This window comes from Oncorhynchus tshawytscha, unplaced genomic scaffold (assembly GCF_018296145.1).
Source record: "Oncorhynchus tshawytscha isolate Ot180627B unplaced genomic scaffold, Otsh_v2.0 Un_contig_156_pilon_pilon, whole genome shotgun sequence".
In the NCBI taxonomy this organism is placed as follows: domain Eukaryota; kingdom Metazoa; phylum Chordata; class Actinopteri; order Salmoniformes; family Salmonidae; genus Oncorhynchus; species Oncorhynchus tshawytscha.
Window position 1 is genome coordinate 42,501 of NW_024609544.1, and position 25,000 is coordinate 67,500.

The window sequence follows — 25,000 nt, forward strand, 5'->3', positions numbered from 1 at the left end:
ATACAGCCAGTACAGTACAGTATTGTATAGTACAGTAAGTATATAGTATATAACGCCAGTATAGTACAGTATAGTACAGTAAGTATATAGTATTTAAAGCCAGTATAGTACAGTATAGTACAGCAAGCATATAGTACATACAGTCAGTATAGTACAGTAGCCTTACATTCTGGCTCAGAGACTCATTCGGGACTTCTCGTTAGATGGGGGGCTGGTTTTGTGGCAGTTGGACTTTCTGAGCCAACGGTCAAAGTGGGTCAAAATAGGTCCCCACGTGTCGGACATACGCACCACCAACACAGTCTCTCCTCAGGGATGTGTTGTGTCTCCACTCCACCACCAACACAGTCTCTCCTCAGGGATGTGTTGTGTCCCCACTCCACCACCAACACAGTCTCTCCTCAGGGATGTGTTGTGTCTCCACTCCACCACCAACACAGGGATGTGTTTTGTCCCCACTCCACCACCAACACAGTCTCTACTCAGGGATATGTTTTGTCTCCACTCCACCACCAACACAGGGTCTCCTCAGGGATGTGTTTTGTCCCCACTCCACCACCAACACAGTCTCTCCTCAGGGATGTGTTGTGTCTCCACTCCACCACCAACACAGTCTCTCCTCAGGGATGTGTTTTGTCCCCACTCCAACACCAACACAGTCTCTCCTCAGGGATGTGTTTTGTCTCCAATCCAACACCAACACCAACACAGTCTCTCCTCAGGGATGTGTTTTGTCCCCACTCCACCACCAACACAGTCTCTCCTCAGGGATGTGTTGTGTCCCCACTCCACCACCAACACAGTCTCTCCTCAGGGATGTGTTTTGTCCCCACTCCACCACCAACACAGGGATGTGTTTTGTCTCCACTCCACCACCAACACAGTCTCTCCTCAGGGATGTGTTGTGTCCCCACTCCACCACCAACACAGTCTCTCCTCAGGGATGTGTTGTGTCCCCACTCCAACACCAACACAGTCTCTCCTCAGGGATGTGTTGTCTCCCCACTCCAACACCAACACAGTCTCTCCTCAGGGATGTGTTGTGTCCCCACTCCAACACAGTACTAGCTGAGTGGAGTACAGTACTAGCTGAGTGGAGTACATTACTAGCTGGACGGAGTACAGTACTAGCTGAGTGGAGTACAGTATTAGCTGAGTAGAGCACAGTACTAGCTAAGTGGAGTACAGTATTAGCTGAGTGGAGTACAGTACTAGCTGAGTGGAGTACAGTATTAGCTGAGTAGAGTACAGTACTAGCTGAGTGGAGTACAGTACTAGCTGAGTAGAGTACAGTACTAGCTGAGTGGAGTACATTACTAACTGGACGGAGTACAGTACTAGCTGAGTGGAGTACAGTACTAGCTGAGTGGAGTACAGTACTAGCTGAGTGGAGTACAGTACTAGCTGAGTGGAGTACAGTACTAGCTGAGTGGAGTACAGTACTAGCTGAGTGGAGTACAGTACTAGCTGAGTGGAGTACAGTACTAGCTGAGTGGAGTACAGTACTAGCTGAGTGGAGTACAGTACTAGCTGAGTGGAGTACAGTATTAGCTGAGTAGAGTACAGTACTAGCTGGACGGAGTACAGTACTCTCTGTCTCTCTCTCTTCTCCTCTTCTCTTCTCCTCCCTTCTAAGATGGTGCTTACATAGCCATGCTGTAAACTGGTCTCTCTCACTCTCTTCTCTTCTCTTCTCTTCTCTTCTCTTCTCTTCTCTTCTCTTCTCTTCTCTTCTCTTCTCTTCTCTTCTCTTCTCTTCTCTTCTCTTCTCTTCTCTTCTCTTCTCTTCTCTTCTCTTCTCTTCTCTTCTCTTCTCTTCTCTTCTCTTCTCTTCTCTCCCAGTTTAACCCAGATATCATATTCCTCCAGGCTTCACTGAACAATAGAGCTTTTATCATGCTCATGGAGCACCTACACACACACACACACACACACACACACACACACACACACACACACTCACACACACACACACACACACACACACACACACACACACACACACACACACACACACACACACACACACACACACACACACACACACACACACACACACACTCAAAAATACACTTGCAGATTGTGAATCTACGTGGGCTCTGAGTTCTGTTACTGTTGACACGTTATCAAGAGATTCATAAAGTTGTTTAAAGTTTTGTAAATTTGTAAAAAGCGATTCATAAAACCAGTCCGATCTCCTGGGAGGTAAGCATCTCTTTGATTTGTGTACATAGATTGATTATGTGAAAATGACTTGCCATTAGTTTGCTTAAAGAAATACAAACGTCATCAATCTACACACAATACCCATAATGAAGAAGTGAAAACAGGTTTTTAGACATTTTTATTAAAAATAAAAACCGAAATACCTTATTTACATAAGTATTCAGACCCTGGCTCATCCGTGAGATGTTTCTACAAGTTGATTGGAGTCCACCTGTGGTAAATTCAACTGATTTGGAAAGGCACACGCCTGTCTATATAAGTTCCCCACAGTTGACAGTGCTATCGCTCTCCTCCAGCACACAGACACTGTTGAGTGACTCTGAACTGACAATGGCCCCAAGTCGTTATATTTTTTTCCTTGTGCATTTTGCTATTTGCATCATGACTCCTGCTTTGTTGACTATGAACTTTCTTGTTGACCCAACTGTGCGACAGACTCTGTTTGTTTCCACACTCAGGACTTTGACTCTATATAGGTTACAAAGACTTAAAACAAAATCAGGAATCAAGGTAAGACCCAAGTGCAGACTGTCAGGACTGTAATCCAGAGTAGAGACCAAGGTACAGGACGGCTGGCTCAGGGTCAGAGACAGGCAGAGGTCTGTAATCCAGAGTAGAGACCAAGGTACAGGACGGCAGGCTCAGGGTCAGAGACAGGCAGAGGTCTGTAATCCAGAGACCAAGGTACAGGACGGCAGGCTCAGGGTCAGAGACAGGCAGAGGTCTGTAATCCAGAGTAGAGACCAAGGTACAGGACGGCAGGCTGGCTCAGGGTCAGAGACAGGCAGAGGTCTGTAATCCAGAGTAGAGACCAAGGTACAGGACGGCAGGCTCAGGGTCAGAGACAGGCAGAGGTCTGTAATCCAGAGACCAAGGTACAGGACGGCAGGCTCAGGGTCAGAGACAGGCAGAGGTCTGTAATCCAGAGTAGAGACCAAGGTACAGGACGGCAGGCTCAGGGTCAGAGACAGGCAGAGGTTTTGTATAAGGGTAATTCAGAGTAGAGACTAAGGCTCCAGAGTAGAGACCAAGGTACAGGACAGGCAGGCTCAGGGTCAGAGACAGGCAGAGGTCTGTAATTCAGAGTAGAGACCAAGGTACAGGACGGCAGGCTGGCTCAGTGTCAGAGACAGGCAGAGGTCTGTAATTCAGAGTAGAGACCAAGGTACAGGACGGCAGGCTGGCTCAGGGTCAGAGACAGGCAGAGGTCTGTAATCCAGAGTAGAGACCAAGGTACAGGACGGCAGGCTGGCTCAGGGTCAGAGACAGGCAGAGGTCTGTAATCCAGAGTAGAGACCAAGGTACAGGACGGCAGGCTCAGGGTCAGAGACAGGCAGAGGTCTGTAATCCAGAGACCAAGGTACAGGACGGCAGGCTGGCTCAGGGTCAGAGACAGGCAGAGGTCAGGTGGGGGGGGGTACAGGTATAAGTCACATTCTATTAAGTCCCCAAAGCACACACATCCCTTGGTCTTTTCAGTCCGCTGCAGCTAGCGACGGGACAAGCTGCAACAAACACTCAAACTGAACAGTTTGATCTCAATCTCTTCATTGAAAGACTCAATCATGGACAGACACTCTTACTGACAGTTGTTTCTGCTTTGTGTGATGTATTGTTGTTTCTACCTTCTTGCCCTTTGTGCTGTTGTCTGTGCCCGATAATGTTTGTACCATGTTTTGTGTTGCTACCATGTTGTGCTGCTACCATGCTGTTTTGTCATGTTGTGTTGCTACCATGTTGTGTTGCTACCATGCTGTGTTGTCATGTTGTGTTGCTGCCATGTTGTTGTCATGTTGTGTTGCTACCATGTTGTGTTGCTACCATGTTGTTGTCATGTTGTTTTGCTACCATGTTGTGTTGCTACCATGCTGTGTTGTCATGTTGTGTTGCTACCATGCTGTGTTGTCATGTTGTGTTGCTGCCAAGTTGTTGTCATGTTGTGTTGCTACCATGTTGTGTTGCTACCATGTTGTTGTCATGTTGTTTTGCTACCATGTTGTGTTGCTACCATGTTGTGTTGCTACCATGTTGCTACCATGTTGCTACCATGTTGTGTTGCTACCATGTTGCTACCATGTTGTGTTGCTACCATGTTGTGTTCTACCATGTTGTGTTGCTACTACCATGTTGTGTTGCTACCATGTTGTGTTGCTACCATGTTGTGTTGCTACTATGTTGTTGTTGTGTTGCTACCATGTTGTGTTGCTACTATGTTGTTGTTGTGTTGCTACCATGTTGTGTTGCTACTATGTTGTTGTTGTGTTGCTACCATGTTGTGTTGCTACCATGTTGTTGTCATGTTGTTTTGCTACCATGTTGTGTTGCTACCATGTTGTGTTGCTACCATGTTGTTGTCATGTTGTGTTGCTACCATGTTGTGATGCTACCATGTTGTGTTGCTACTATGTTGTGTTGCTACTATGTTGTGTTGTGTTGCTACCATGTTGTGTTGCTACCATGTTGTGTTGCTACTATGTTGTGTTGCTACCATGTTGTGTTGCTACTATGTTGTTGTCATGTTGTGTTGCTACTATGTTGTGTTGCTACCATGTTGTGTTGCTACTATGTTGTTGTTGTGTTGCTACCATGTTGTGTTGCTACTATGTTGTTGTTGTGTTGCTACCATGTTGTGTTGCTACTATGTTGCTACCATGTTGTGTTGCTACCATGTTGCTACCATGTTGTGTTGCTACCATGTTGCTACCATGTTGTGTTGCTACTATGTTGCTACCATGTTGTGTTGCTACCATGTTATGTTGCTACCATGTTGTGTTGCTACCATGTTGTGTTGCTACTATGTTGCTACTATGTTGTGTTGCTACCATGTTGTGTTGCTACTATGTTGTTGTTGTGTTGCTACCATGTTGTGTTGCTACTATGTTGTTGTTGTGTTGCTACCATGTTGTGTTGCTACTATGTTGTTGTCATGTTGTGTTGCTACCATGTTGTGTTGCTACCATGTTGTGTTGCTACCATGTTGTGTTGCAACCATACTGTGTTGCCTTTTGCCTTTGGTAGACCATCATTGTAAAACATAAATTGATCTTAACTGACTTGCCTAGTTAAATAAAGGTAAAATATGTTACAAATAAAACGATAATGAGCAAATGAAGCCATGAAGTCGGAGGAATTGTCCGTAGAGCCCTGAGACAGGATTCTGTCGAGGCACAGATCTAAGGAAGGGTACCAATAAATGTCTGCAGTGTTGAAGGTCCCCAAAAACACAGTGGCCTCCATCATTCTGAAATGGAACAAGTTAGGAACCACCAAGACTCTTCCTAGAGCTGGCCGCCCGGCCAAACTGAGCAATCGGGGGAGAAGGGCCTTGGTCAGGTAGGTGACCGAGAACCCGATGGTCACTCTGACAGAGCTCCAGGGTTCCTCTGTGGAGATGGGAGAACCTTCCAGAAGGACAACCATCTCTGCAGCAGTCCACCAATCAGGCCTTTATGATTGAGCTGCCAGATGGGAGCCACTTCCTCAGTAATAGGCACGACAGCCCACTTGGAGTTTTCCAAAAGGCACCTAAAGGACTCTGACCATGAGAAACAAGATTCTCTGCGCTGATGAAACCAAGATTGAACTAATTGGCCTGAATGCCAAGCGTTACATCTGGAGGAAACCTGGCACCATCCCTACGGTGAAAGATGGTGGTGGCAGCATCATGCTGTGGGGATGTTTTTCAGCGGCAGGGACTAAGAGACTAGTCAGGATCGAGGGAAAGATGAACAGAGGAAAGTTCAGTGATCTTTGATGAAAACCTGCTCCAGAGCCCTCTGGACCTCAGACTGGGGGTGAAGGTTCACCTTCCAACAGGACAACAACCCTAAGCACACAGCCAAGACAACACAGGAGTGGCTTCAGGACAAGTCTCTGAATGTCCTTGAGTGGGCCAGCCAGAGTCCGGTCATGAACCCGATCAAACATCTCTGGAGAAACCTGAAAATAGCTGTGCAGCAACTCTCCCCATCCAACCTGACAGAGCTTGTGCCAAGCCTATAGTCCTAACCCTAACCCTAACCCAAACCCTAACCCTAACCCTAACCCTAACCCAAACCCTAACCCTAACCCTAACCCTAACCCTAACCCAAACCCTAACCCTAACCCTAACCCTAACCCAAACCCTAACCCTAACCCAAACCCTAACCCAAAACCTAACCCTAACTAACCCTAACCTAACCCTAACCCTAACCCAAACCCTAACCCTAACCCTAACCCTAACCCTAACCCTAACCCAAGAAGACGTGAGGCTGTAAACGTTGCCAATGGTGTTTCAACTAAACACTGAGGAAAGGGTCTGAATACTTATGTACATGAGATATTTAAAAAATAAATGTAATACGCTTTCAAACATGTCTAAAAAACAGTATTTTCTTTCTCATTGTGGGGTATTGTGTGTATATTGATGAGCAAAAACAATTTAATTGTTGGAGCTTTCGGCTTTTCATGTTCTCTCACCCTCTCCAGACTCTCTATATTTGGGTTAGGGTTAGATGGGTTAGGGTTAGATGGGTTAGGGTTAGATGGGTTAGGGTTAGATGGGTTAGGGTTAGATGGGTTAGATGGGTTAGGGTTAGATGGGTTAGATGGGTTAGGGTTAGATGGGTTAGATGGGTTAGGGTTAGATGGGTTATGGGTTATGGGTTAGATGGGTTAGATGGGTTAGGGTTAGATGGGTTAGATGGGTTAGGGTTAGATGGGTTAGATGGGTTAGGGTTAGATGGGTTAGATGGGTTAGGGTTAGATGGGTTAGGGTTAGATGGGTTAGATGGGTTAGGGTTATATGGGTTAGGGTTAGATGGGTTAGGGTTAGATGGGTTAGATGGGTTAGGGTTAGATGGGTTTAGGGTTAGATGGGTTAGGGTTAGATGGGTTAGGGTTAGATGGGTTAGAGGGTTATGGGTTAGGGTTAGATGGGTTAGGGTTAGATGGGTTAGGGGTTAGATGGGTTGGGTTAGGGTTAGGGTTATGGGTTAGATGGGTTAGGGTTAGATGGGTTATGGGTTAGGGGGTTACATGGGTTAGGGTTAGATGGGTGAGGGTTAGATGGGTTAGGGTTAGATGGGTTAGGGTTAGATGGGTTAGGGTTAGATGAGTTAGGGTTAGCTGAGTTAGGGTTAGATGACCGGCCAGATGGGTTAGGGTTAGATGGGTTAGATGGGTTAGGGTGAGGGTTAGATGGGTTAGATGGGGGTTAGATGGGTTAGATGGGTTAGGGTTAGATGGGTTAGGGTTAGATGGGTTAGATGGGTTAGGGTTAGATGGGTTAGATTGGTTAGGGTTAGATGGGTTAGATGGGTTAGGGTTAGATGGGTTAGATGGGTTAGATGGGTTTGGGTTAGATGGGTTAGGGTTAGATGGGTTAGGGTTAGATGGGTTAGATGGGTTAGGGTTAGATGGGTTAGATGGGTTAGGGTTAGATGGGTTAGATGGGTTAGGGTTAGATGGGTTAGATGGGTTGGGGTTAGATGGGTTAGATGGGTTAGGGTTAGATGGGTTAGGGTTAGATGGGTGAGGTTAGATGGGTTGGGTTATGGGTTAGGGTTAGCTGGGTTAGGGTTAGATGGGTTAGATGGGTTAGATGGGTTAGGGTTAGATGGGTTAGGGTTAGATGGGTGAGGTTAGATGGGTTAGTGTTAGATGGGTTAGGGTTAGATGGGTTAGATGGGTTAGGGTTAGATGAGTTAGAGTTAGATGGGTTAGAGTTAGATGGGTTAGATGGGTTAGGGTTAGATGGGTTCGGGTTAGATGGGTTAGGGTGAGGGTTAGATGGGTTAGGGTTAGATGGGTTGGGGTTAGATGGGTTAGATGAGTTAGGGTTAGATGGGTTAGATGGGTTAGGGTTAGATGGGTTAGGGTTAGATGGGTTAGATGGGTTAGGGTTAGATGGGTTAGGGTTAGATGGGTTAGATGGGTTAGATGGGTTAGGGTTAGATGGGTTAGATTGGTTAGATGGGTTAGGGTTAGATGGGTTAGATGGGTTAGGGTTAGATGGTTAGGGTTAGATGGGTTAGGGTTAGATGGGTTAGGGTTAGATGGGTTAGATGGGTTAGATGGGTTAGGGTTAGATGGGTTAGGGTTAGATGGGTTAGATGGGTTAGGGTTAGATGGGTTAGATGGGTTAGATGGGTTAGGGGTTAGATGGGTTAGATGGGTTATGGGTTAGATGGGTTAGATGGGTTAGATGGGTTAGATGGGTTAGATGGGTTAGATGGGTTAGATGGGTTAGGGTTAGATGGGTTAGATGGGTTAGGGTTAGATGGGTTAGATGGGTTAGGGTTAGATGGGTTAGGGTTAGATGGGTTAGATGGGTTAGGGTTAGATGGGTTAGATGGGTTAGGGTTAGATGGGTTAGATGGGTTAGATGGGTGAGGGTTAGATGGGTGAGGGTTAGATGGGTTAGGGTTAGGGTTAGGCGAGAAAGGGAGAGAGAGAGATGGAAAGATACAGGGAAAGAGAGAGAGAGATAACAAGAGGGTGAGAAAGGGAGAGAGGGAGACTTAAACGCTTTAACATCTCCCTCAATTTTTGGAACCAAGGACTGATCACCCCAAATTTGACCCCAATAACTACATGGATACGCGTAAACTGTAACCTTTCAGGAAAATCCTCTGCATTATCATTAACAGCAGAGTCGTACATTTCCTCAGTGAAAACAATGTACTAAGCAAATGTCAAATTTGCTTTTTACCAATTTACCGCACGACAGACCACGCATTCACCATACAACCTAATTGACAAACAAACAAAAACAAAGGCAAAGGCTTTTCATGCTTTGTTGACTAGATCTTCTGCACAGATTCTGTCAGAGCTGGGCCCTGACTGTAAAATAATAATAATGGTGTTCCAACAAAGGTCCAGGACCACAAATACAAATTCCATCTAGACACCGTTGCTCTAAAAACAAACTGCATGAACCTCGGCCTAAACATCAGTGCCACAGGTAACTTGCACAAAGCTGTGATCGATCTGAGAGACAAGGCAAGAAGGGCCTTCTACGCCATCAAAAGGAACATACAATTAGACATCCCAATTTGGATCTGGCTAAAAATAGTTGAATCAATTATAGAATCCATTGTCCTTTATGGTTGTGAGGTCTGGGGTCAGCTCACCAACTAAGAATTCACAAAATGGGACCAACACCAAATTGACACCAAAATATCCTCAGTGTGCAACGTAAAACACCAAACAAGGCACGCAGAGCAGAATTAGGCTGATACCCGCTAATGATCAAAATCCAGAAAAGAGACGTTCAATTCTACAACCACCGAAAAGGAAGCGATTTCAAAACCTTCCATAACAAAGCCATCACCTACAGAGAGATGAACCTGGAGAAGAGTCCCCTAAGCAAGCTGGTCCTGGGGCTCTGTTCACAAACACACCCCACAGAGAGATGAACCTGGAGAAGAGTCCCCTAAGCAAACTGGTCCTGGGGCTCTGTTCACAAACACACCCCACAGAGAGATGAACCTGGAGAAGAGTCCCTTAAGCAAGCTGGTCCTGGGGCTCTGTTCACAAACACAAACACACCCCACAGAGAGATGAACCTGGAGAAGAGTCCCCTAAGCAAGCTGGTCCTGGGGCTCTGTTCACAAACACAAACACACCCCACAGAGAGATTAACCTGGAGAAGAGTCCCTAAGCAAGCTGGTCCTGGGGCTCTGTTCACAAACACAAACAGACCCCACAGAGAGATGAACCTGGAGAAGAGTCCCTAAGCAAGCTGGTCCTGGGGCTCTGTTCACAAACACAAACAGACCCCACAGAGAGATGAACCTGGAGAAGAGTCCCCTAAGCAAGCTGGTCCTGGGGCTCTGTTCACAAACACAAACACACCCCACAGAGAGATGAACCTGGAGAAGAGTCCCTAAGCAAGCTGGTCCTGGGGCTCTGTTCACAAACACAAACACACCCCACAGAGAGATGAACCTGGAGAAGAGTCCCCTAAGCAAGCTGGTCCTGGGGCTCTGTTCACAAACACAAACACACCCCACAGAGAGATGAACCTGGAGAAGAGTCCCCTAAGCAAGCTGGTCCTGGGGCGTTCTCAAACACAAACACACCCCACACTGGAGAAACACACCCCACAGAGAGATGAACCTGGAGAAGAGTCCCCTAAGCAAGCTGGTCCTGGGGCTCTGTTCAAACAAACACAAACACACCCCACAGAGAGATGAACCTGGAGAAGAGTCCCCTAAGCAAGCTGGTCCTGGGGCTCTGTTCACAAACACAAACACACCCCACAGAGAGATGAACCTGGAGAAGAGTCCCCTAAGCAAGCTGGTCCTGGGGCTCTGTTCACAAACACAAACACCCCACAGAGAGATGAACCTGGAGAAGAGTCCCCTAAGCAAGCTGGTCCTGGGGCTCTGTTCACAAACACAAACAGACCCCACAGAAAGATGAACCTGGAGAAGAGTCCCCTAAGCAAGCTGGTCCTGGGGCTCTGTTCACAAACACAAACACACCCCACAGAGAGATGAACCTGGAGAAGAGTCCCCTAAGCAAGCTGGTCCTGGGGCTCTGTTCACAAACACAAACACACCCCACAGAGAGATGAACCTGGAGAAGAGTCCCTAAGCAAGCTGGTCCTGGGGCTCTGTTCACAAACACAAACACACCCCACAGAGAGATGAACCTGGAGAAGAGTCCCTAAGCAAGCTGGTCCTGGGGCTCTGTTCACAAACACAAACACACCCCACAGAGAGATGAACCTGGAGAAGAGTCCCCTAAGCAAGCTGGTCCTGGGGCTCTGTTCACAAACACAAACACACCCCACAGAGAGATTAACCTGGAGAAGAGTCCCCTAAGCAAGCTGGTCCTGGGGCTCTGTTCACAAACACAAACACACCCCACAGAGAGATGAACCTGGAGAAGAGTCCCCTAAGCAAGCTGGTCCTGGGGCTCTGTTTACAAACACAAACACACCCCACAGAGAGATGAACCTGGAGAAGAGTCCCCTAAGCAAGCTGGTCCTGGGGCTCTGTTCACAAACACACCCCACAGAGAGATGAACCTGGAGAAGAGTCCCCTAAGCAAGCTGGTCCTGGGGCTCTGTTCACAAACACAAACAGACCCCACAGAGCTCCAGGAGAGCAATAGCATCACAATTAGACCCAACCAAATCATGAGAAAACACATTGGAAAGAATTGACCAAAAAACTGAAATGCTATTTGGCCCTAAATAGAGAGTTCACAGTGGCAAAAAAACAACATTAAGGAGAGGGAGAGAGAGAGCCTTGCTATAACTAACCTCCTGCCAAATATATGGCCATATTAGAGACACGTATTTCCCTCAGATTAAACAGACCCACAAATGAGAAATTAGAAAACAAATCCAATTTTGATAAACTCCCATATCTACTGGGTGAAATACCACAGTGTGCCATCATAGCAGCAAGATGTGTGACCTGTTGCCACGAGAAAAGGGCAACCAGTGAAGAACAAACACCATTGTAAATACAACCCATATTTATGCTTATTTATTTTCCCTTTAGTACTTTAACTATTTGTACATCATTACAACACTGTATATTTAGACATGATATATAGTCTGTACATTTTTTTATTGTTTATTTCACTTGCTTGTTTCCTCGGCCAATAAAGCCCTTTACATTGAACTGAGTCTTGACATCTGCAGTAGAAGGAGGAAGTGGGAAGTGACTTTCTGAGTCACACACTACAAATTAAGAGAAGAGGAAACGTCTGTGGGTGTGTGTGTGTGTGTGTGTGTGTGTGTGTGTGTGTGTGGTAGGTGACAGTTCGTAGTTTAAATCTCCTCCTCAGTCTGTATGTGTGTGTGTGTGTGTGTGTGTGTGTGTGTGTGTGTGTGTGTGACAGTCTGTAAGTGTGTGGTAGGTGACAGTTGTGTGTGTGTGTAGTTTAAATCTCCTCCTCAGTATGTGTGTGTGTGTGTGTGTGTGTGTGTGTGTGTGTGTGTGTGTGTGTGTGTGTGTGCAGAAACAACTGTTCTTTCCGTCTCCTTTCCTTCCTGACACATGCATACATACATTTGCATAGAGCTGTTATCTGGTGTGTGTGTGTTAGATAGGGCTGATTTGCCTGGCTGAAGACACAAAGCAGGGTTATAGAGCCACTAGGGTTAGAGTTAGGGGTAGAGCAGGGCCAACCAGACACAGTATAGAGAGAGAGGTAGAGAGAGAGAGGTAGAGAGAGAGAGAGGTAGAGAGAGAGAGAAAGAGAGAGAGAGAAATATGTAGAGGTAGAGAGAGAGAGAGAGAGAGAGAGAGAGAGAGAAATATGTAGAGGTAGAGAGAGAGGTAGAGAGAGAGAAATATCTAGAGGTAGAGAGAGAGAGAGAGAGAGAGAGAGAGAGAGAGAGAGAGAGAGAGATGTAGAGGTAGAGAGAGAGAGCGAGAGAGGAGAGAGAGAGAAATATGTAGAGAGAGAGAGAGAAATATGTAGAGGTACAGGGAGAGAGAGAGACATATGTAGAGGTAGAGAGAGAGAAATATGTAGAGGTAGAGAGAGGTAGAGAAATATGTAGAGGTAGAGAGAGAGGTAGAGAGAGAGAAATATCTAGAGGTAGAGAGAGAGAGAGAGAAATATGTAGAGGTAGAGAGAGAGGTAGAGAGAGAGAAATATCTAGAGGTAGAGAGAGAGAGAGAGAGAGAGAGAGAGAGAGAGAGAGATGTAGAGGTAGAGAGAGAGAGAGCGAGAGAGGAGAGAGAGAGAAATATGTAGAGAGAGAGAGAGAAATATGTAGAGGTACAGGGAGAGAGAGAGACATATGTAGAGGTAGAGAGAGAGAAATATGTAGAGGTAGAGAGAGAGAGAGAGAGGGAGAGAAATATGTAGAGGTAGAGAGAGAGAAATATGTAGAGGTAGAGAGAGGTAGAGAAATATGTAGAGGTAGAGAGAGGTAGAGAAATATGTAGAGGTAGAGAGAGAGAGAGAGAAATATGTAGAGGTAGAGAGAGAGAGAGAGAGAGAAATATGTAGAGAGAGAGAAATATGTAGAGGTAGAGAGAGAGAGAGAAATATGTAGAGGTAGAGAGAGGTAGAGAAATATGTAGAGGTAGAGAGAGGTAGAGAAATATGTAGAGGTAGAGAGAGAGAGAGAGAGATGTAGAGGTAGAGAGAGAGAGCGAGGAGAGAGAGAGAAATAGGTAGAGAGAGAGCGAGAGAGGAGAGAGAGAGAAATATGTAGAGAGAGAGAGAGAAATATGTAGAGGTACAGGAGAGAGAGAGAGAGAGAAATATGTAGAGGTAGAGAGAGAGAAATATGTAGAGGTAGAGAGAGAGAGAGAGAGAGAGAGAGAGAGAAATATGTAGAGGTACAGGGAGAGAGAGAGAAATATGTAGAGGTAGAGAGAGAGAAATATGTAGAGGTAGAGAGAGGTAGAGAAATATGTAGAGGTAGAGAGAGGTAGAGAAATATGTAGAGGTAGAGAGAGGTAGAGAGAGAGAGAGAGAGGGGGGGAGAGAGATAGAAAAATATGTAGAGGTAGAGAGAGAGAGAGAGAGAGAGACAGCACCCGGTCTCACCCTACTAGAATCCGAAGTCAAATGTCTGCTGTTTGCTGATGATCTGGTGCTTTTGTCACCAACCAAGGAGGGCCTACAGCAGCACCTAGATCTTATGCACAGATTCTGTCAGACCTGGGCCCTGACAGTAAATCTCAGTAAGACCAAAATAATGGTGTTCCAAAAAAGGTCCAGTCACCAGGAGCACATATACAAATTCCATCTAGACATTGTTGCCCTAGAGCACACAAAAAACTACACATACCTTTTTTATTTGACCTTTATTTAACCAGGCAAGTCAGTTAAGAACAAATTCTTATTTTCAATGCCTAGGAACAGTGGATTAACTGCCTGTTCATGGGTGGAACGACAGATTTGTACCTTGTCAGCTTGGGGGTTTGAACTTGCAACCTTCCGGTTACTAGTCCAACGCTCTAACCACTAGGCTACCCTGCCGCCCCTTGGCCTAAACATCAGTGCCACAGGTAACTTCCACAAAGCTGTGAACAATCTGAGAGACAAGGCAAGAAGGGCATTCTATGCCATCAAAAGGAACATAAATTTCAACATACCAATTAGGATTTGGCTAAAAATACTTGAATCAGTCATAGAGCCCATTGCCCTTTATGGTTGCGAGGTCTGGGGTCCGCTCACCAACCAAGATTTCACAAAATGGGACAAACACCAAATTGAGACTCTGCACGCAGAATTCTGTAAAAATATCCTCCGTGTACAACGTAGAACACCAAATAATGCATGCAGAGCAGAATTAGGCCGATACCCACTAATTATCAAAATCCATAAAAGAGCCGTTAAATTCTATAACCACCTAAAAGGAAGCGATTCCCAAACCTTCCATAACAAAGCCATCACCTACAGAGAGATGAACCTGGAGAAGAGTCCCCTAAGCAAGCTGGTCCTGGGGCTCTGTTCACAAACACAAACACACCCTACAGAGCCCCAGGACAGCAGCACAATTAGACCCAACCAAATCATGAGAAAACAAAAAGATAATTACTTGACACATTGGAAAGAATGAACAAAAAAACAGAGCAAACTAGAATACTATTTGGCCCTACACAGAGGACACAGTGGCAGAATACCTGACCACTGTGACTGACCCAAAATTAAGGAAAGCTTTGACTATGTACAGACTCAGTGAGCATAGCCTTGCTATTGAGAAAGGCCGCCGTAGGCAGACCTGGCTCTCAAGAGAAGACAGGCTATGTGCTCACTGCCCACAAAATGAGGTGGAAACTGAGCTGCACTTCCTAACCTCCTGCCCAATGTATGACCATATTGGAGATACATATTTCCCTCAGATTACACAGATCCACAAAGAATTCGAAAACAAATCCAATTTTGATAAACTGCCACTGGGTGAAATTCCACAGTGTGCCATCACAGCAGCAAGATTTGTGACCTGTTGCCACGAGAAAAGGGCAACCAGTGAAGAACAAACACCATTGTAAATACAACCCATATTTATGCTTATTTATTTATTTGATCTTGTGTCCTTTAACCATTTGTACATTGTTAAAACACTGTATATATATAATATGACATTTGTAATGTCTTTATTGTTTTGAAACTTCTGTATGTGTGATGTTTACTGTTAATTTTTATTGTTTATTTCACTTTATATATTCACTTTATATATTATCTACCTCACTTGCTTTGGCAATGTTAACAAATGTTTCCCATGCCAATAAAGCCCTTGAATTGAATTGAATTGAGAGGGAGAGAAATATGTAGAGGTAGAGAGAGAGAAATATGTAGAGGTAGAGAGAGGTAGAGAAATATGTAGAGGTAGAGAGAGAGAGAGAGAGGGGGAGAGAGAGAGAAATATGTAGAGGTAGAGAAATATGTAGAGGTAGAGAGAGAGAGAGAGAGAGAGAAATATGTAGAGGTAGAGAGGGAGAGAGAGAGAAATATATAGAGGTAGAGAGAGAGAAATATGTAGAGGAGAGAGAGAGAGAGAGAGAAATATGTAGAGGAGAGAGAGAGAGAGAGAGAGAGAGAGAGAGAGAGAGAGAGAGAGAGAGAGGGGGAGACAGACGGACAGAGGGAAAGATGAGGAAGAGAGACAGACAGAGGGAGAGACATGAGGAAGAGAGACAGACAGCGGGAAAGATGAGGAAGAGAGACAGACAGCGGGAAAGATGAGGAAGAGAGACAGACAGCGGGAAAGATGAGGAAGAGAGACAGACGGGAAAGATGAGGAAGAGAGACAGACACGGGAAAGAGACAGACAGAGGGAAAGATGAGGAAGAGAGACAGACAGCGGGAAAGATGAGGAAGAGAGACAGACAGACAGAGGGAAAGATGAGGAAGAGAGACAGACAGCGGGAAAGATGAGGAAGAGAGACAAACAGAGGGAAAGATGAGGAAGAGAGACAGACAGACAAACAGGGAAAGATGAGGAAGAGGAAGAGAGACAAACACAGAGGGAGAGACATGAGGAAAGATGAGGAAGAGAGACAGACAGACAGGGAAAGATGAGGAAGAGAGACAGACAGCGGGAAAGATGAGGAAGAGAGACAGACAGGGAAAGATGAGGAAGAGAGACAACAGCAGGGAAAGATGAGGAGAGAGAGACAAACAGAGGGAAAGATGAGGAAGAGAGACAAACAGAGGGAAAGATGAGGAAGAGAGACAAACAGAGGGAAAGATGAGGAAGAGAGACAGACAGAGGAAGGGAAAGATGAGGAAGAGAGACAGACAGCGGGAAAGATGAGGAAGAGAGATGAGGAAGAGAGACAGACAGCGGGAAAGATGAGGAAGAGAGACAGACAGAGGGAAAGATGAGGAAGAGAGACAGACAAACAGAGGGAAAGATGAGGAAGAGAGACAGACAGAGGGAAAGATGAGGAAGAGAGACAAACAGAGGGAAAGATGAGGAAGAGAGACAAACAGAGGGAAAGATGAGGAAGAGAGACAAACAGAGGGAAAGATGAGGAAGAGAGACAAACAGAGGGAAAGATGAGGAAGAGAGACAAACAGAGGGAAAGATGAGGAAGAGAGACAAACAGAGGGAGAGACATGAGGAGGAGAGACAGACAGAGGGAGAGACATGAGGAAGAGAGACAGACAGAGAGAGAGATGAGGAAGAGAGACAGACAGCGGGAAAGATGAGGAAGAGAGACAGACAGCGGGAAAGATGAGGAAGAGAGACAGACAGCGGGAAAGATGAGGAAGAGAGACAGACAGAGGGAAAGATGAGGAAGAGAGACAAACAGAGGGAAAGATGAGGAAGAGAGACAGACAGAGGGAAAGATGAGGAAGAGAGACAGACAGAGGGAGAGACATGAGGAAGAGAGACAAACAGAGGGAAAGATGAGGAAGAGAGACAAACAGAGGGAAAGATGAGGAAGAGAGACAAACAGAGGGAGAGACATGAGGAAGAGAGACAGACAGAGGGAGAGACATGAGGAAGAGAGACAGACAGAGGGAGAGACATGAGGAAGAGAGACAGACAGAGAGAGAGATGAGGAAGAGAGAGACAGCGGGAAAGATGAGGAAGAGAGACAGACAGCGGGAAAGATGAGGAAGAGAGACAGACAGCGGGAAAGATGAGGAAGAGAGACAGACAGAGAGAGAGAGAAATATGTAGAGGTAGAGAGAGAGAGAGAGAAATATGTAGAGTAGAGAGAGAGAGAGAGAGAGAAATATAGAGAGAGAGAGAGAGAGAGAGAGAGAAATATGTAGAGGTAGAGAGGAGAGAGAGAGAAATATATAGAGGTAGAGAGAGAGAAATATGTAGAGGTAGAGAGAGAGAAATATGTAGAGGTAGAGAGAGAGAGAGAGAGAGAGAGAGAAATATGTAGAGGTAGAGAGAGAGAGAGAGAAATATGTAGAGGTAGAGAAAGAGAAATATGTAGAGGTAGAGAGAGAGAGAGAGAGAAATATGTAGAGGTAGAGAGAGAGAGAGAGAGAGAGAGAGAGAGAGAGAGAGAGAGAGAGGGGGAGACAGAGACAGAGGGGGAGAGAGACAGACAGAGGGAAAGATGAGGAAGAGAGACAGACAGCGGGAAAGATGAGGAAGAGAGACAGACAGCGGGAAAGATGAGGAAGAGAGACAGACAGCGGGAAAGATGAGGAAGAGAGACAGACAGCGGGAAAGATGAGGAAGAGAGACAGACAGAGAGAGAGAGAAATATGTAGAGGTAGAGAGAGAGAGAGAGAGAAATATGTAGAGGTAGAGAGAGAGAGAGAGAGAAATATGTAGAGGTAGAGAGGGAGAGAGAGAGAAATATATAGAGGTAGAGAGAGAGAAATATGTAGAGGTAGAGAGAGAGAAATATGTAGAGGTAGAGAGAGAGAAATATGTAGAGAAATATGTAGAGGAGAGAGAGAGAGAGAGAGAGAGAGAGAAATATGTAGAGGTAGAGAGAGAGAAATATGTAGAGGTAGAGAGAGAGAGAGAGAGAGAGAAATATGTAGAGGTAGAGAGAGAGAGAGAGAGAGAGAGAGAGAGAGAGAGAGAGAGAGGGGGAGACAGACGGACAGAGGGAAAGATGAGGAAGAGAGACGGACAGAGGGAAAGATGAGGAAGAGAGACAGACAGAGGGAGAGACATGAGGAAGAGAGACAAACAGAGGGAAAGATGAGGAAGAGAGACAGACAGAGGGAAAGATGAGGAAGAGAGACAGACAGAGGGAAAGATGAGGAAGAGAGACAGACAGAGGGAAAGATGAGGAAGAGAGACAGACAGCGGGAAAGATGAGGAAGAGAGACAGACAGCGGGAAAGATGAGGAAGAGAGACAGACAGCGGGAAAGATGAGGAAGAGAGACAGACAGAGGGAAAGATGAGGAAGAGAGACAGACAGAGGGAAAGATGAGGAAGAGAGACAGACAGAGGGAAAGATGAGGAAGAGAGACAGACAGAGGGAAACAGAGGAAGGAGACAGACATGAGGAAGAGAGACAAACAGAGGGAAAGATGAGGAAGAGAGACAGACAGAGGGAAAGATGAGGAAGAGAGACAGACAGAGGGAAAGATGAGGAAGAGAGACAGACAGAGGGAAAGATGAGGAAGAGAGACAGACAGAGGGAAAGATGAGGAAGAGAGACAGACAGAGGGAAAGATGAGGAAGAGAGACAGACAGAGGGAAAGATGAGGAAGAGAGACAAACAGAGGGAAAGATGAGGAAGAGAGACAGACAGAGGGAAGACATGAGGAAGAGAGACAAACAGAGGGAAAGATGAGGAAGAGAGACAAACAGAGGGAAAGATGAGGAAGAGAGACAGACAGAGGGAGAGACATGAGGAAGAGAGACAGACAGAGGGAGAGATATGAGGAAGAGAGACAGACAGCGGGAGGGAGGGAGAGATGAGAGAGAGAGATGAGAGAGAGAGAGAGAGAGAGAGAGAGAGAGAGAGAGAGATGGTCCGCTCACCAACCAAGATTTCACAAAATGGGACAACACTAAATTGAGTCTCTGCATGCAGAATTCTGCAAAAGCATCCTCTGTGTACAACATAGAACACCAAATAATGCAGAGCAGAATTAGGCCGATACCTGCTAATTATCAAAATCCAGAAAAGAGCCGTTAAATTCTACAACCACCTAAAAGGAAGCGATTCCCAAAACTTCCATAATAAAGCCATCACCTACAGAGAGATAAAGCTAGAGGAGATTCCCCTATGCAAGCTGGTCCTGGGGCTCTGTTCACAAACACAAACATACCCCACAGAGCCCCAGGACAGCAACACAAATAGACCCAACCAAATCATGAGAAAACAAAAAGATAATTACTTGACACATTGGAAAGAAATTACCAAAAAACAGAGCAAACTGGAATGCTATTTGGCCCTAAACAGAGAGTACACAGTGGCAGAATACCTGAGCACTGTGACTGACCCAATATTAAGAAAATATACAACCCATATGTATGCTTATTTATTTTCCCTTGTGTACTTTAACCATTTGTACATAATATGACATTTGAAATGTCTTTATTCTTTTGGAACTTTTGTGTTATTGTTTATTATTTATTGTTTATTTCACTTTTGTTTAATATCTATTTCACTTGCTTTGGCAATGTAAACATATGTTTCCCATTCAAATAAAGCCCTTATATCGAAATTGAATTGAGAGAGAGAGAGAGAGAGAGAGAGAGAGAGAGAGACAGAGACAGAGAGAGAGAGACAGAGACAGAGACAGAGACAGAGAGAGAGAGAGAGAGAGAGAGAGAGAGAGAGAGAGAGAGAGAGAGAGAGAGAGAGAGATACAGTAGCTTACGAAAGTATTCACCCTTCTTGGCATTTTTTCTATCTTGTTGCCTTCCAACCTGGAATTAAAATGGATTTGTGGGGGGTTTGTATCATTTGATTTACACAACATGCCACTATGAAGAGGGAAAATATGTTTTATTGTGAAACAAACAAGAAATAAGCTCCTTCAAGAACCCATCCAGCTCCTTCAAGTTGGATGGGTTCTGCTGGTGTACAGCAATCTTTAAGTCATACCACAGATTCTCAATTGGATTGAGGTCTGGGCTTTGACTAGGCCATTCCAAGACATTTAAATATTTCTCCTTAAACCACTCGAGTGTTGCTTTAGCAGTATGCTTAGGGTCATTGTCCTGCTGGAAGGTGAACCTCCGTCCCAGTCTCAAATCTCCGGACGACTGACCAATTCTGACCATTTTCCCATTCTCTGCCGATGAAAAACATCCCCACAGCGTGATGCTGCCACCACTATGCTTCACTGTGGGGATGGTGTTCTTGGGGGTGATGAGAAGTATTGTGTTTGACGCCAGACATAGCATTTTCCTTGATGGTCAAAAAGTTAACTTTTACTCTCATCTGACCAAAGTACCTTCTTCCATATGTTTGGGAAGTCTCCCACATGCCTTTTGGCGAACACCAAACATGTTTGCTTATTTTTTCTGGACACTCTACTGTAAAGCCCAGCTCTGTGGAGTGTACGGCTTAAAGTTGTACTATGGACTGATACTCCAATCTCCGCTGTGGAGCTTTGCAGCTCCTTCAGGATTATCTTTGGTCTCTTTGGTGGCTCTCTGATTAATGCCCTCTTTGCCTGGTCCATGAGTTTTGATGGTTGGCCCTCAGGTTTGTGGTGGTGCCATATTCTTTCCATGTTTTAATAATGGATTTAATGCAGCTCCGTGGGATGTTCAAAGTTTCAGATATTTTTTAATAATGGATTTAATGGTGCTCCGTGGGATGTTCAAAGTTTCTGATATTTTTTAATAATGGATTTAATGGTGCTCCGTGTAATGTTCAAAGTTTCTGATATTTTTTAATAATGGATTTAATGGTGCTCCGTGTAATGTTCAAAGTTTCAGATATTTTTTTATAACCCAACCCGGATCTGTACTTCTCCACAACTTTGTACCTGACCTGTTTGGAGAGCTCCTTGGTCTTCATGGTGCCGCTTGCTTGGTGGTGCCCCTTGCTTAGTGATGTTGCAGACACTGGGACCTTTCAGAACAGGTGTTTATATATACTGAGATCATGTGACAGATCATGTGACACTTAGACTGACTGCACACAGGTGGAATTTATTGAACTAATTATGTGACTTCTGAAGGTAATTGGTTGCACCAGATCTTATTTAGAGGATTCATAGCAAAGGGGGTGAATACATATGCATATAGGGTTAGGGTTAGGGTTAGGGTTAGGGTTATGTCTGAAGGTAATTGGTTGCACCAGATCTTATTTAGAGGATTCATAGCAAAGGGGGTGAATACATATGCACACACCACTTTTCAGTTTTTTATTTTTGTGAATTTTTTTAAACAAGTTATTTATTTAAATTTCACATCACCAATTTGGACTATTTTGTGTATGTCCGGTACATGAAATCCTAATAAAAATCAACTTAAAGGTCAGGGTTAGAGGTCAGGTTGTAAGGGTTAGGGTTAGAGTTAGAGGTCAGGTTGTAAGGGTTAGGGTTAGAGGTCAGGGTGTAAGGGTTAGGGTTAGAGGTCAGGTTGTAAGGGTTAGGGTTAGAGGTCAGGTTGTAAGGGGGGGTTAGGGTTAGAGGTCAGGTTGTAAGGGTTAGGGTTAGGGGGGTCAGGTTGTAAGGGTTAGGGTTAGAGGTCAGGTTGTAAGGGGGTTAGGGTTAGAGGTCAGGTTGTAAGGGTTAGGGTTAGAGGGTTGTAAGGTTAGGGTTAGGGTTAATTCAGGTTGTAAGGGTTAGGGTTAGGGTCAGGAAAAAGGGTTAGGGTTAGAGGTCAGGTTGTAAGGGTTAGGGTTAGGGTTAGAGGTCAGGTTGTAATGCAACTAAATAGAAAAAGGGTTAGGGTTAGGGTTAGGGTTGTGAATTCTTTTACAAGGCTCTGTATATAGAGAGATGGATATAGTAAACATATTTAACTGTGTGTGTGTGTAGAGATGGATATAGTAAACCTAAATCTTTCACTGTGTGTGTGTAGAGATGGATATAGTAAACCTACATATTTCACTGTGTGTGTGTGTGTGTGTGTGTAGAGATGGGTATAGTAAACCTACATCTTTCACTGTGTGTGTGTAGAGATGGGTATAGTAAACATCTTTCACTGTGTGTGTAGAGATGGGTATAGTAAACCTACATCTTTGTGTGTGTGTGTGTAGAGATGGGTATAGTAAACCTACATCTTTCACTGTGTGTGTGTGTGTGTGTGTGTGTGTGTGTGTGTGTGTGTAGAGATGGGTATAGTAAACATCTTTCACTGTGTGTGTGTAGAGATGCGTATAGTAAACATCCTTCACTGTGTGTGTGTATGTAGAGATGGAGAATGGAGGTGAGGACACGGAGTCTCTGTGGGAGTCAGTGGAGAGTAACCGCTACATCTTAAGTCGCTACATCTCGCCTGGTAAACTGACTCCCTACCTGCGCCAATGTAAGGTTCTAGATGAACAGGACGAAGATGAGGTCTTAAACTCACTACTACTGGTCTCTAAGGTCAACCGCACAGGTAGGTTATCTCTCTACTGCTGGTCTCTAAGGTCAACCGCACAGCTAGGTTATCTCTCTACTGCTGGTCTCTAAGGTCAACCACACAGCTAGGTTAACTCTCTACTGCTGGTCTCTAAGGTCAACTGCACAGCTAGGTTAACTCTCTACTGCTGGTCTCTAAGATCAACTGCACAGCCAAGTTAACTCTCTACTACTGGTCTCTACAGTCGTGGACAAAAGTTTTGAGAAAGACACAAATATTATTTTTCACAAAGTCTGCTGCCTCAGTTTGTATGGTGACAATTTGCATAGACTCCAGAATGTTATGAAGACTGATCAGATGAATTGCAATTAATTCCAAAGTCCCTCTTTGCCATGCAAATGAACTGAATCCCCCAAAAACATTTCCACTGCATTTCAGCCCTGCCACAAAAGGACCAGCAAACATCATGTCAGTGATTCTCTCGTTAACACAGGTGTACGTGTTGACGAGGACAAGGCTGAGATCACTCTGTCATGCCGATTGAGTTCGAATAACAGACTGGAAGCTTTAAAAGAATGGTGGTGCTTGGAATCATTGTTCTTCCTCTGTAAACCATTGTTACTTGCAAGGAAACACGTACCGTCCTCATTGCTTTGCACAAAAAGGGCTTCACAGGCAAGGATATTGCTGCCAGTAAGATTGCACCTAAATCAACCATTTATCGGATCATCAAGAACTTCAAGGAGAGCGGTTCAATTGTTGTGAAGAAGGTTTCAGGGTGCCCAAGAAAGTCCAGCAAGCGCCAGGACCGTCTCCTAAAGATGATTCAGCTGCGGGATCGGGCACCACCAGAACAGAGCCTGCTCAGGAATGGCAGCAGGCAGGTGTGAGTGCATCTGCACGCACAGTGAGGGGAAGACTCTTGGAGGATGGCATGGTGTCAAGAAGGGCAGCAAAGAAGCCACTTCTCTCCAGGAAAAACATCAAGGACAGACTGATATTCTGCAAAAGTTACAGGGATTGGACTGCTGAGGACTGGGGTAAAGTCATTTTCTCTAATGAATTCCCTTTCCGATTGTTTGGAGCATCCGGAAAAAAGCTTGCCCGGAGAAGACAAGGTGAGAGCTACCATCAGTCCTGTGTCATGCCAACAGTAATGGGTGGGGTTGCTTCTCAGCCAAGAAAGTGGGCTCACTCACAATTTTGCCTACGAACACAGCCATGAATAAAGAATGGTACCAACACATCCTCCGAGAGCAACTTCTCCCAACCATCCAGGAACAGTTTGGTGATGAACAATGCCTTTTCCGGCATGATGGAGCAGCTTGCCATAAGGCAAAAGTGATAACTAAGTGGCTCGGGGAACAAAACATCCATATTTTGGGTCCATGGCCAGGAAACTCTCCAGACCTTAATCCCATTGAGAACTTGTGGTCAATCCTCAAGAGGCGGGTGGACAAACAAAACCCCACAAATTCTGACAAACTCCAAGCATTGATTATGCAAGAATGGGCTGCCATCAGTCAGGATGTGGCCCAGAAGTTAATTGATAACGTGCCAGGGCGGATTGCAGAGGTCTTGAAAAAAAGGGTCAACACTGCAAATATTGCATCAGCTTCATGTAATTGTCAATAAAAGCCTTTGACACTTATGAAATGCTTGTAATTATACTTCAACAAGCATTTCAACAAGCATTTCTCAACGCCTGGCTACTCCAACCTCGGCCAACAGCTCCTCCCCCCCGGCAGCTCCTCGCCCAAGCCTCTCCAGGTTCTCCTTTACCCAAATCCAGATAGCAGATGTTCTGAAAGAGCTGCAAAACCTGGACCCGTACAAATCAGCTGGGCTTGACAATCTGGACCCTCTATTTCTGAAACTATCCGCCGCCATTGTCGCAACCCCTATTACCAGCCTGTTCAACCTCTCTTTCATATCGTCTGAGATCCCCAAGGATTGAAAGCTGCCGCAGTCATCCCCCTCTTCAAAGGGGGAGACACCCTGGACCCAAACTGTTACAGACCTATATCCATCCTGCCCTGCCTATCTAAGGTCTTCGAAAGCCAAGTCAACAAACAGGTCACTGACCATCTCGAATCCCACCGTACCTTCTCCGCTGTGCAATCTGGTTTCCGAGCCGGTCACGGGTGCACCTCAGCCACGCTCAAGGTACTAAACGATATCATAACCGCCATCGATAAAAGACAGTACTGTGCAGCCGTCTTCATCGACCTTGCCAAGGCTTTCGACTCTGTCAATCACCATATTCTTATCGGCAGACTCAGTAGCCTCGGTTTTTCTGATGACTGCCGTGTCTGGTTCACCAACTACTTTGCAGACAGAGTTCAGTGTGTCAAATCGTGGGGCATGCTGTCCGGTCCTCTGGCAGTCTCTATGGG

General features: G+C 45.3%; 1 protein-coding gene across 2 annotated transcripts in view; it reads left to right on the forward strand.

Annotated features, from left to right (window-relative positions):
- The window catches only part of card11 (caspase recruitment domain family, member 11), a 96,218-nt gene that overhangs the window by 2,307 nt on the left and 68,911 nt on the right, over positions 1-25,000 (forward strand). For both annotated transcript variants that reach the window (XM_042315837.1, XM_042315838.1), the window contains exon 2: positions 22,452-22,640. In XM_042315837.1, the coding sequence (XP_042171771.1) occupies positions 22,452-22,640 (189 nt within the window). The remainder of the gene's footprint in view (positions 1-22,451; positions 22,641-25,000) is intronic.